The following is a 14,287-nucleotide window of genomic DNA, read 5'->3' as shown; positions in this document are numbered from 1 at the left end:
GCAATACCTAGTTTAACCACTGGATGTGAAACTTATATACTGCACCTTTAAAGTACCTTAAAAGTACATATTAATACTTAAAAAAAAAAAAAAACTTGGTCTGAAGAGCGAGGAGGGATTCTGGGGTGAGAATAGTGTGCGACTTATTTAAGGGCTGAGAGTTAAATGCGCGATTTCCGGGAAATTATTACTTGTTTGCGGGCATTATAAGTCCCGCAAATGCATAGACTTGGGATGTCTGAATAACACGTTTAACAGTTATAGTGAGACGCGCTCTCTGACGTGCAGTGCTCTCTGCCTGGAGCTCAGAGGAGCGCATGATAGTGTGTGGCTGTGTGTGTGTGTGTTTGTGTGTGTGTGTGTGTGTGGCTGTGTGTGTGGTCACGTGATGTGAGTTTTCAGCAGGGGGCTATTCAGAATTGCAAGGTAAAACGGTGTGGATGTGAATCACTTTCATTCTAAAATGCCATTTTAACACTAAAACATATAAGTGTAAACAGGGCCTGAGTGTATTTTTCGGCAGCAGGTTTGCGACGGGGGTGGGGCAATGAATGGCGATGCCAGATTAGTATCGTGTTGTTCATTGGTTATCGACGATGGCATCGTCTATCGGCCCAACCCTAGTGGTGATGATGTAGTTTCCAAATTAAATTACTTATGTCCATTTGGGTTCATGTCAGGTGATTAAATGACAAAGCATTCATATAAATTCACCACAATGTTCCTCAAGTGATTTAGTAATGGTTTAGGAAATGCGGCTTGGCTATCAATGGCCGAGAACACAATGGCTATGTATACATGCACTTTATCCGCAACAATACTTTATAGCTGTTTGTGATAATAGCTTTTGGCTGATAGAGCCTAAAGTGTCCTATGTAAGCTCTATCCACAGGGTAACACTACTTGACATCATGAATTATAAAATATCATGGTTATGTGAGACACAACATTTTGTCCTTTTGTGGAAAAAAAAAAAAAAGCTCAATTGTCCTTTGATTTGTGCATAGCCATAGTAAAAAGTGTGTTACAGGATTTCATTTGAACTATGTACACATTTGACTTTATAAAATGTATTTCTAAAAACTAAAATCATAGCCAAATGTCAAGAGTTACATAACATTTACCCTTCAATTTTACAATGTGTAGTCATCAATAACAAAGCAACACATGTATCTATTTTGGCATTAAATTTGTTTTCATAGAAACTGTTTGGACTGTCAGGTTCAAGTCTAAGTTGCTGTTTCTTAATTATTGTCATCTAGACAAACATGAAAGATGCAGTAATCTAGACAATTAAACACTGTGAATGTAATGGGAAATTTATTAAAGTAAATAAAAAATGTTATTGCAGTCCTGATGACACAACACTTATTCTGTAAGTTGGAGGTCAGCCAATGCCTGGACAGAGACATACAATGTACTTTAAAGGAACTATTAGAGAACATAATTAGTGTTGTCGAAGCATCACTGCTGTTACTATGGATTCTGCTCTGAATGCAGAACACTAATGCTTTCATGAGGCAAAAGACTGTCAGTCCTAGATGTTTAGCGCATGATGCCTGAGTGAAACTGCACTGTAAGCAGAACAATCCATCACTTACTTTAATCAAGATGGCCTTTGTGTAGCCAGACATGAGACGTTTCCCCCATTGTGTGTCATGTACAAAGGTTTCAACAGAAGCCTCTAGATCCCAAACCTGGGGTGAAATTTATTGGTTACAAAACACATTCGGTTAAAACTCACCATTTTTTCTACTGTCTTGGTGTTGACTTCCTGAAGTGCATCTGAAAGGTTTTCTTTGGTGGATGTTGCAGACACACCCGTCTCTAGCTCCTCCAACTCTCTCTCCAGGCTGTGCTCAAGAGAAAAGGCCAGAAAGGCTTCTGGTAGTACTCAGAATAGCAAAATCTACTAAAAGAGGTTGATTGTTCACATATATGGCTCCTAAAATATGGAATAGTCAGTTTAACTTTAACTGTTAACGTTTTTAGTAATTAGTTAAAGTTTTCAGAATCCTTACATTATATACGTTCATATTTCATTACTGTTTAAAAAATGTATTTTCTAATATGTAGTGAAGTAAATTCAAAAAGTAACCTTCCTAACCTCATGGGTGGCTTACAAGGAGCTCTTGTAGCCAAAGCAGAAATTTAATCAGGGTATTGGACATTCAGACCGACTGTTCTGCTATTAGAGATTCTGCCTCTTTTACACCATAGGGAATAAACTGAGACAAATCAGATAAGAACAATCCTGGTCACTAGATCCATATTACACAGCCCTGATGAATCCTATATCAGGGCCTTTCTAACACATCTACTTCTTTTTAGTACTCGTTTTATTTAAAAAAAAAAGTGTATTCTTAATATTTAAATAATGTTTAAAAAATGCTGAGGAGGGTTTACCTGACAATGGTCTCCTCAAGACCTCTGGTTTTGGCCTCATGCTCCCGCAGCTGTTTAGTTGTCTCGTCTTCCTCCTGTCCTGCAGAGGGCGCACCATCCAGCAGCCATCTTTCCCGAAGTGCCTTTGACTATCAAATAAAGAGTAAAAAAAATAATAATAATTTGTCAAATGTTGATTGCTGGTTGATTCTGCAAGCAACTTATTACTATACAACTTTTAACAGCTGCATACATGAAACTAGTAATAAAAAGACATGATTAGTTTAAGGTTTTTGAGTATTGAGGTTGTTATTTATACAATAATATTTGTCCCTTTCAGCAGGGTTTTATGTTGTTTAAAAGGGTTATCTGTATGAGATGAAATATTGCTTTTATGCAATTGTATTTAGGTATGAGTAGACTTCAGGTTTAGGTAGGTGAAAATTAGGCGAAAAAAGGTACTTTCCCTAATCTATCCATATATAGGATGACTCAATTATTGTCGTTTGGATAGGGCAGAGAACATATGTTTATACTATCTTTATTTATGTATATAATCATGTTTATATGTTTAATACAACTTTTTTATACTGCAATATTCTGTAAATAACAGCACTTGTCCCGCTTCTTCATCCTTTACCCTTGTGTATTATTCTGCCCACATATAGCAACAAGCAGAGGACACTCTACAGTTTGACAAATATTGCTGCTGTTGGACAACATAATGTACCTTTGAGGCTTTTCTAGTCGTGAATGTAGTTGTTTAGATTGCAACTATGTAGTTTATTTATAAGGATAGATTACATTTTAATTTGTATATGTTGGTTTATTTCAAAGAGGTGGGGCTTCACCTTTAAAAGAAAGCCCCAAACTTAAATTCGGAGTCAGTTAACCTGGCGAGTTAGTGAGCTACTGTGGTGCCGTGAGCAATTTGTGACTTGTCTGTGTATAATAGTGTGGTTGAACATATATCATTTGTTTATTTGCCGTTTGTTTGTTCTTTTACTTTTGGGTTTTGGGTTATTTTGTTTTTCACAATTATGGTAGAGGTATTTTTTCTCTGTTTGTGAATATGTGCTGAAAACCAACTAAATTGTTTGCAAGTTGGAGTACTTTTTTAAGTTTATAAAATAATGCTTCTTTGTCAATTACAAGTACTGAGAATGAAAGTACTGGTGCTCCTGGATTGGCCAGCCCAGTGGCCAGAGTTGAACATTATTGAGCATGTCTGGGGTTAGATGAAGGTGGACGCATTGAAGATGAATCCAAAGAATCTTGATGAACTGCCATTCTAGATGACTTTATTATTAAGTTTTTTGATTCATTGCAGAGATGTATGGATGCAGTTCTCCAAGCTGGGAGTTATACACAATAGTAATTGTTTTTCCACTGTACCAGGACTTTACATTTTATACTGTACATTATTTCTGTTAAGTGAAAAGACTTTTGTCTCAGCAAAGTCAGACCTTACTGTCCTAATTAAATCATAAAAAATTAAGGCATTATCATATTTTATTTTGGTAAAATAAACAATCTAGAAGCCTTTGCCTTTCATATAAGCTACTTCTGATACCAAATAATCAACTAAAGTTATTAAAGTTATTATTTGTTGTTCCTAAAACTTGGATAGGTAGTGGATAGGTAGATAAGTAGTGTACTTGAAGACTAATATTTTGATTAAATAAATGCCTTGGTGAGGTTAAAAAGCCAGATTAAAAAACATAAAATACTTTAGAACATTATAAATGAAACAAACAAAAAAAGTATGGCAAAGAAGAAGAAAAGACATGCTTGAAACTGAAGATGCATGTGCAGTTGAACAATAACAGCTATGCCCCTAAAGAGTTTAAATTCTGTTATCGCTAGCCTTTGGAGATCTTGTATGAGAGCAGAGATCCTTACTAACTGAATAGTGCACAGCTCTCGATTTCAGAGCCTTGAATTATTCAGCTAATTGGCACTAAAATCTAAGTGTTGAGCTGGCACTAAGCTGCCTTGGCACAAAACAAGACACTGCTCTGATTTACTCTCTGAGACTGATCTTGCTCTGACTCTTAGAGACCAATCCTTGCTTATTGGTTGATGCAACTGCATGAATATGTTAATAAAACTGCTTCAGATCTTACATATACATAGCAAACTCTTTCCAGCAGATATTAAAATGACTGTGGCAATAATGCTGCTATACAAACATTTTAAAATATCTTATACAAACCCAATCTATTACCAACCCATTTAAATCTGCCTTTTGCAGATTTAAAAATATTGCAGACCTAGCATACTGAAGATTGATTAGTTCTTTCTGTGCGTACTTCCAGATATTTGACAAGCATTAAAAAAAACACTGATCACAGAAAAGTTATTCTGCGCACACTTAAAGACGGAACATTATGGAAGTGAGTTGTATCATTTGGCGGCTGTCCATCCCCTAAGGGGTTCCTGGCATTTACTGCACAAAGCTCCAGGCCTCAGACATTCCTGCCTCTTCCAGCTGTTACTGATCAAACTTTTGAACATGGCCATTTTCTATCTTGCTGTCAAGTTAAATAACATTTTTATATGCTAATAACACATGCCTACCATTATGTATTTTGATTCAGTTCATCAGTACCAGTTCTGGATTCTGTAGCCTACTCTTATGACTCAACAAGAAGATTGTGGCATGTAAAAAAGCTGTATTCCATACAATTTATTTGTGTTAGGGCAACATGAAGGAATAAAGTTAACTCAGTAGTTTATTTAGCTAATTTAAGTTAATTAAACATAAATAAAGGACTAAAGACTAAAACAATTAAAATGTTTCCCATAAAAACTTAAGAATTGAGTTGTTTCAGTTTATTTTTAAAAGCAAACATAATCAGCACTAAAAAAAAAAATTGCTCTTTGTTCAAGCTAATTGTTTTTAATGAGCTGAAACAACACAATTATCACAATTTCTTTGTGGGGACAACATAATTATTAATAATCCACTTAAATAAGTAAAAACTAATAAGTTAACCTAATTCCTTCATGTTGTCCCACACAAATCATTTCTGTGGAACCCAGATTTTTTTACAGTGAGGGCAATAGTTCAAATTTGTTCTTGCATTGCAATATTTTTTTGTAAAAAAAAAAAAAAGCTAAATTATTTTCATTTATGTTATTTAATGTTGCTTTATTTATTTATTTATTTATTTATTTATTTATTTATTTATTTATTTATTTATTTTGTTAAATCAAGTTATTTTCTCTTGTTAAACAGAATATATGAAAACAATACACTTCAGTGAAGATAAAACCAAAAAAAATTATAACAATATTAATAAAAAATAAAAAAACAGTTTATTTAAAGAAATACATTTATGATTCAATAAAACAGCAATAACAAATAATAATAATGATGATGATGATCATCATCATCATCATTATCATCATTAAAAATACATAACATCTATCTAGAATAGTAAATCAACCATGTCTTATATTGTGAAGAGTTGACAGATATTTAGCAGCTATTATTGTTGAGTAAAAAGCATCTTGTTAATAAGTGAGGTCAAAGATGGGGTGTCTTGATCCTCTTAAATTTTTCCAGCGTTTTCTATGTTTTTCTGTAGAAAGTCTTATTTCTTTTACTATTACTGGTACCAGGTCAGATTTCAGAGGTGCCGACGTGTTATTCATTCATTCATTTTCTTGTTGGCTTAGTCCCTTTATTAATTCGGGGTCGCCATAGCGGAATGAACAGCCAACTTATCCAGCAAGTTTTTATGCAGCGGATGCCCTTCCAGCCACAACCCATCTCTGGGAAACATCCACACACACATTCACACACACACTCATACACTACGGACAATTTAGCCTACCCAATTCACCTGTCCCGCATGTCTTTAGACTGTTGGGGAAACCGGAGCACCTGGAGGAAACCCACGCAAACGCAGGGAGAACATGCAAACTCAACACAGAAACGCCAACTGCGAACCAACGACCCAGCGACCTTCTTGCTGGTAGGCGACAGCACTACCTACTGCGCCACTGCTTTGCCCTGTATGAATTTATTTACAATTAAATTCAAAATTGTAGCCCAAGTGTTGAGTTTGTCCATATTCTATCCCCATTTGTTTCATACAAAGGGCCCTATTATACACCCTTCGCAATAAGGTGCAAGACGTGTTTGGCGCGATTTGTTGCTATATTTTCAGCCCAGCGCAACAGTAATTTTCACATTTTGTGCCAAGTTGTTTAAATAGCAATAGTTGTCCATTTGTGCCACTTTGTGGTCTCTTGGGTGTGCTGGTCTGAAAAGGATAGTTGGCATTGCTATTTTGAGAAATGAAATAGACTGCGCCATTGACTAACTAAAAGGTGGTCTGAAGCAGGGCTGGACTGGGGCAAAAAATCGGCCCTGGCATTTTGGGCCAGAGTGGCCCACTACATTCAATCAAAATGCTATCTATCTATGCACGTCCAATATTTTTATCAACTCATATTTTATAAAACACAAAAGCCATATATATGAAATAAATAATAAATAAATACAAACTTTAATCTCAATTTAATTTCTGTATACTGTCCATAAAACTATTTGTTGAGTTCTAAAAAAATACACTATTCATTCATTTATTTTTTATTTTTTATTTATTTTTTTTATTTTTATATTCATTTATTCTTCGCATTAGTCCCTTATTTATCAGGGGTTGCCGCAGTGGAATGAACTGCCAACTATTCCAGCGTGTTTTATGCAGCAGATGCCTTTCCAGCCCTAACCCAATATTGGAAATCACCCATATTACACACTCATACACACTCATACACTACAGCCAATTTAGCTTATTCAATACATTATTCACTCAGACTATATTTAATAATAAACATAACAAAAACTGCCTGCTAATGCATGGGTAAATCTTCAAAGGGAACAGTGTACTTTATAACCTAATTCACCTCGTCCTGCTTGCTGTTTTACTATCTAAACAATGAAAACAAAATATAAGTCAAATTTGTTTTATTTTGATATTATGATTAACAGACACCAAACAGCCTCGTGTAGCTACATATGTATATGAGCGTCATCTTCACTCAGCATATTTATAACAAAACAGGGCTTAAATATAACTGCCTCCTTTCATTTTCTTTGAAAAGAACAAACTTTACCCCGTCTCTTTTGCAGAATATCAGTTTTAATAATCAATAATGGCCATTATAACAGTATACCATACAATAAATTTATATGATAAATGTAAGCAATCAGTCAATGTGCAGAATCAGTGTACGTGGTCACATAAATTAATATATTAGCTTATCTTTGCACTCAGCTAAAACAACAAGATGAATTCAATATCACGTTTAACAACTATAGTGAGATGAGATCCAGCAGATGAACTGTCTGACCTGCACTATACTCTCACCTGGGGTTTATGCTCACCCGCTGAACTACTGGCTGCAGCTCTTGGCAGAGAGTGTGCATGTGTGTGGTCACATGATTTGCGTTTTTAGCCGTGTACTAGAATGAACGGAGAACTTCTCAGAACTGCAAAATGAAACGCCGGTGTATTTCCTGCGATTTCTCTGCGCCTCTCTTGCATTTCTTCTCTCTGACTCTCGACTATTTTGACAAATACACACAGATGTGTTTATGTGGGTCAAAATGCTTCTACATTGCTTAATACATACAGGATGTACACAAATATCTTTACATTTGAAAAAAATTAAATGATTAAAATGTTACAAAATTTGTGGTTTATACATAAATATAAAAATCACTACCTCCATGCCTTCTATCAGTTTATTCATGACAATTTGCAATTGTATACTATTATTAATATTGGCAGTATTATTTATTATATACATACAGTTGAAGTCAAAATTACCCCCCCCCCCTTTGTTTTTTTCTTGTTTTTTTTCTTTTTCTTTTTTAATATATTTCCCAAATGATGTTTGACAGATCAAGAAAATCTTCACAGTATGTCTGATAATATTTTTTTCTTCTGGAAAATTTATTTATTAGTTTTATTTTGGCTAGAATAAAAGCAGTTTTTTATTTTTTTAAAGCCATTTTAGGGACAAAACTGTTAGCCCCTTTAAGCTATATTTTTCCCGATAGTTTACCAGCCTAGTTAACCCAATTAACCTAGTTAAGCTTTTAAATGTCACTTTAAACTGTATAGAAGTGTCTTGAAAAATATCTAGTAAAATATTATTTACTGTCATCATGGTGAAGATAAATTAAATCAGTCAACAGATATAAGTTATTTAAACTGTTGTTTAGAAATGTGTTGAAAAAATCTTCTCTCTGTTAAACAGAAACTTTACTAGAGTGCAACACTGTTTCTTTTTTTTTTACGAAAGTAAGAGTAAAAGTAAAGAGAAAGTAAAGAGGCTCAATGGAGGATGCTTGTTCTTTATTCTCGCGTTGCAGATGTTCTGTTTTCTCACCAGTGAAGCATTCAGTTTAATCCACTTACAAGTCTGCCATGTAAATAGCAAATGTGTTGGATAAGTTGGCAGTTAATTCTGTTGTGGCGACCCCAAATTAACAAAGGGACTAAGCCGTAAAGAAAATGATTGAATGAATGAACTCTGTTGGGTTTAATGCATGTTATGCTCAAAACACACCCAGAACACATTAAGAGAATAAGCACAACCCTGTCAGATCATGCTCCATAGTGCAAATTGTATTTTCATGTAAAATGCTTTTACGACATGCGCTTTAGACTTTGCGTCTAGATCATTATAATAAAGCCAAAAATGTGTATATGTAAATCCAACACAATCAACATATAAACAGTGACTAGCGCTGGTCATTTAAAAAAAAAAAAGTCGCTAAAAATGATCGCTCCTTCATTTTGAACCTTGTATCATCTTTCATTTCTTTATTTTCTTTCATCTCAGTGTTCATTCTTGCTTGAACTGCCACCTCCCTCTCTCCAGAGACCAGCTGTGGGAGTACATACTGACCACACACACACAAACATCTCCACCAACACAATGCAATGAAAAATACAGGATAAAGCGCACAATCTCCCATGTGCTTCCAGTGACTGAGCTATTGTTTTCAAAAGTCCTAGTTTCAAAGTACCTTTTGTTAGTGTTACAGTTCACCACTCTTAATCTTGTGTCATGTGACATCTTATTATTCAAATATTTTGATTAATTGTTAATAGTACTCAATAATTACAACTACACGATCAATTATAACTTTTCCACAGCACACAAATTGAACAACATATTAACACAATGAATAGCTACAAACATACTGACACCCCATTAATAAAGAGGAAAAGACCTATCTTAACCTATCTGCCTAATCAAACCACACCTATCCAATACTTAATCTTTATTAGCATCCTGTACTGATCGCTCTTGGCACATCAGGCATCCTTTAATCAGTCTAAATAAACTGTTGAGCCAGTTAAAACAAGGGAAGCTTTGAAGCCAAAATAAAAAAGAATGAGTTTGATAGCTATAATATAATTCACACACAAATAAGCTTTAGCATGACTTGGCCAGATGCCTAAAGCTGCAGTTTCATACCTCAAGTGGTTGGAATTGTTCTAAATTTGAGCAGAACACTGTGGTCCTTATCTTAGATTGAGGAAAGCCTGCTCATATATCAGAGAGCATGTGTTTTCGGGACTTTCAGAGGCCCCTGCATACTTTAGCGACCTGCAGCCCGCTATTCACTCGGCCATTCATCTCTCTCTCTTTCTCTCCCTCAGCATTTTGCTGACTCTAAATGGGAGCTCCATAGAAACTGCTAATGAGGAGAGTTTTTGGATCTTATCTCTGGCCAGCACAGCAAAGTCTCTTGGCTGCTGTAAAGTTGTGAAGCCTCAAAAACACATGCAGAAACAAAAAATGGCAATTTTTAACTTCCACAGTATATACATAAATAGGCTTGATAAACAAGATAGGCTTGTCAATAAAAATAAATAAATAAATGAATAAATAAAATAAATAAATACAGCTTTAAAACAGTTGAAATAAGAATCATATACATTGCTCGGAATAAATGAGTATACTCCTCACAGATCTCTCTTTTTATTTCATATTTACTATAGGATGCCTTTACAATAATATGTTTGTGTATATCCAGTACATTAGATTATTCAGTCCCATAGCCGAAACTGTAACAAATAAATCAAAAACGTAAGATAACAGTTAAAAAATTTGTACATCTAAATTAATATGTTTGGGATTTTTTTTTAAATAAAATGTTATAAAACTGGAAAAATCAAAAGAAACAATTTTTTATTTTTTTGCTAAAACTTTTTTGAATTTAAATGTATTATTGCTCTACAGATAAACACACTACCTGACAAATCTTTTGTCATTGATCTCAGTTGTAAGAGCAAAAAATAACTTATAATGACGTCTAGTTGATCATTTGAAAAAGTGGCTAAAGACAGATCTGTTGAACTGCATCCCAGTCAACACAAATACTGCAGAAGACCTATTGGAACCAACATAGACCCAAGATTCTTACAGTAATCAGTGAAGTTTTGGTTGAAGGAAAATTCATGGTTGAGGGTCACATTTAGAATGGGTGCATGCGAGAGTTTTGCAGAGTGGATGAAAACATCAACAGTCTGAGGTATCAAGACATTTCTGTTGGCCAATACACCACAAAACACAGGAGAGGTCAAATTCTTCAGCAGGATAGCACTACTTCTTATACTTCAGCCTCCACTTCAAAGTTCCTAAAAGCAAAGAAGGTCAAGGTACTTCTGCTCAGTCACCAGACATAAACATTATTGAGCATGTCTGGGCTAAGATGAAGGAATTAGAGTAGGCATTGATGATAAATATAAAGAATCTTGATGAACTCTGGAAATCCTGCAAGAACACTTTCTTTGTCATGACTTTAATAACTTGATTATTTATTAATAAGTTACTTTGCCTTTTATATGAGCCACCTCTGATACCAAATAAACAACTAGAAGTCAAGTTATTATTTGTTGTTTGTAAAACTTGAATAGGTGATACGACTTTTGTCATGTAGTGTATGTTAGATAATCAAATGATAGATTATAGATAATATCCGTGCCATGACATCCCTACACTGCTTCAATTCCAATCAAGCACCCATATTCATTTATTTGTTTAAGATTGAGGATAAACAAGTTGAGATGTCAATGCTGTAAATGAAATATTGTGTGTGGATGTGAGGCTCAAACACAAACAGCATTTTTTTTAACTTGCTATCAGAGCACAAGTACAGCTTATTGTCTATGCCTTTAAACTAACACCAGCTTAATAAAGCCTTTTGCAGTAATACCCAGAAAAAAAAGTTTATTTACTTATTTTGAGCTAATTACTTAACTCATTTTATTTTAGAGTAGATTTAGTTGACTAAAACTAGACAAAAACTAACTTAGAAGACAATTGTTGTTATTGGCAGCGGTTTTGTCCTTTTTGGAGATCACTCCCATGTACACTCACCTGAACTACAACTCCCATGAGACATTGTCCCAGTCAACTCAAGTTACAGCTGATAATTAGCTCATTGCACACACACACACACACACACACACACACACACACACACACACACACACACACACACACACACACACACACACACACACACACACACACACACACACACACACACACACACTTTTTTTACTGTTTTTGGATTATTGATTGTTTGCTGCCTGCCCAGACACTTTTGCCTGTTTACTGGATTATGGTTTGGATTACCCCTTTTTTGCTGTCTATGCCTGTTAGACATTGCCTGTGCGACCATACTTTGCTTAAATAGAGCTGCATTTGGAACTTTTTCTCATTTGTCTGCACTATTTATAACAAAAACGATATGACTAAGAATAATTGCCATTTTTATACAAATATTAAGAGTAGAATTTAGTTAATATTTGCTGTCAAAATTAGAACTTCTTGAACATGTCGCTTTTAGTTGGTCAATGTAATTGAGTGCAGAGTAAGGCACAATCCCAATTTTATTTTGTACCCCTACCCATACCCCTTCTCCTTCCCCTTTGCGCCATAAAACTGAGTGTGAAGTGGAAGGGCTTTAAAATTTACCCCTAAGAAATGGGACACCACTACAACAGCACACGTCATCATATGTCATCATGATCTCATGCTTCATATGAGATCAGACAATTGTAACTGTTGTAGTTATTCAAGTTGGGTTATTTTTTAGTATTTATCTTCAGGAATTCACTGAAGGGATATATAATGTAGGAATAAGATTGTAACTATACTACACATTTACACAGTGGCCATGTTCATTTATGTAAACACACTAAAAACAACATTACAGTTTTTCAATATTTTCACTATTTAATATTTACATTTGCACAACAGTTAATGCATTGCTTAAAACAATTAGTCATTTGTGCACATCATAGTAGCAGTTTCTCAATACAACTCTCTGCTGTTTTATAACATTATCATTTGCTTACGTTATGTTAGTCAAATTAAACTAACTTGTGAATGCTAAATAGTCAGAACATATGAAACTAATAGTCCTCATTTCATTACTTACAGTTTTTCTCGGTCGCTTTTGTGCGTTTCTCACAACACTAGTGCATTTCTGCACAACATTTAATGCATTTCTCAAAACAATTAATACAAACTGCAAAACCTAGCTGATAACCTGCAAAAACGCATCACATGCTCAAAACGGAGAGTTCATTCCTCAAAAGCAAGTATTGATGTCAATCAAAGTGCCAGTATCATCAAAATGAAAAGTCCTGGCACCATTGTTCATGAACAAGATAGTCAAATGCCTTTGTCATGTTATCATGATGACGGTTTACTCTGTACATTTTTTCAATGCAAAAAAAGTCAGATTTTGTTGACACTTCCTGAAAATGCTCAAGACAGCACTGCATACTATTTGCACAGCCATTTGAAAACTACAGTAAAGTTAGACATCACTGCATTTAGTGGGGAATCTACAACACACTGAATATGTATGTGTCACATTTTACTGCAGTTGCTCTTTGCAATTGTAATTTATTCACAGCATTGTGCAAAAGAATACATACACCCTTATTTACAACAAACAAACTTCCTTTGGGTAGAGCTGTGCACAACTGTAAACCATATTGCAGAACATATTGGAACTGAACCTACAATACATATTTCTATAAATCAATCATGAAATTATTCAATTTTTTTTGACATTTTCAGGAAAATAAAGATTTTTTTTTTTATAAAAATTTGCTAGACAGATTTTGACAACTAGTTCAACATTTTTGTATGTAATAACTCAATTAATGAAATGAGGTCTATTAGTTTTATATGAAATGACTATTCAGCATTCACAAGTTTAGTTAATTTTTACTGACATGACATAAGCAAATGATAAAGTTATGAATAGCAAAGAGTTGTATGAAAGCAATTGATGCATGTCCAAAAGCATCTGCAATGTGTTGGAAGGAATAAGAAACTGCTACTATGATGTGCACAAATGACTAATTATTTTGAGAAATGCATTAACTGTTGTGCAAATGTAAATAGTGTTGTGAGAAATGCACCAAAGCCACTGAGAAAAACTGTAAGTCATTACATACAAAAATGTTGGACTAGTTGTCAAAATCTGTCAAGCAAGTTTTATAAAATGTTTTTACATTTTTTTTTTCCTGAAAATATCTTCTAAAATGAAAAATTTCCTGAATGATTTACAGACCTGTGTATGTTGTAGGTTCAGTTCCAATATGTACTGCAATATTGTTTACAATTGTGCACAGCTCTACCCAAAGGAAGTTTCTGTTTGTTGTAAATAAGGGGGTATTTCTTCATTTGTACAATGCTGTGAATAAATAAAAATTGCAAAGAGCATATGCAGTAAAACTGTGAATCATACATATTCAATGTCTTGTACTCAGATACCTCACTAAATGCAGTGATGTCTAACTTTACTGGAGTTTTCAAATGGCTGTGCAAATAGTATATA

General features: G+C 34.4%; 1 protein-coding gene across 5 annotated transcripts in view; it reads right to left on the bottom strand.

The window, feature by feature from the left end:
• The window catches only part of palm1a (paralemmin 1a), a 76,038-nt gene that overhangs the window by 16,829 nt on the left and 44,922 nt on the right, over window positions 1-14,287 (bottom strand). For 3 of the 5 annotated variants that reach the window (XM_087272373.1, XM_087272374.1, NM_001017859.1), the window contains 2 exon segments: window positions 2,407-2,534; window positions 1,745-1,853 (listed from right to left, as the gene is read on the bottom strand). In XM_087272373.1, the coding sequence (XP_087128499.1) occupies window positions 1,745-1,853; window positions 2,407-2,534 (237 nt within the window). 5 annotated transcript variants of the gene reach the window in all.

This window comes from Danio rerio, chromosome 11 (genome assembly GCF_052040795.2).
Source record: "Danio rerio strain M-AB ecotype USA chromosome 11, GRCz13ab, whole genome shotgun sequence".
In the NCBI taxonomy this organism is placed as follows: Eukaryota; Metazoa; Chordata; class Actinopteri; order Cypriniformes; family Danionidae; genus Danio; species Danio rerio.
The sequence above is the reverse complement of the archived record's forward strand: the minus strand, read 5'-3'. Positions and strand labels throughout refer to the sequence as shown.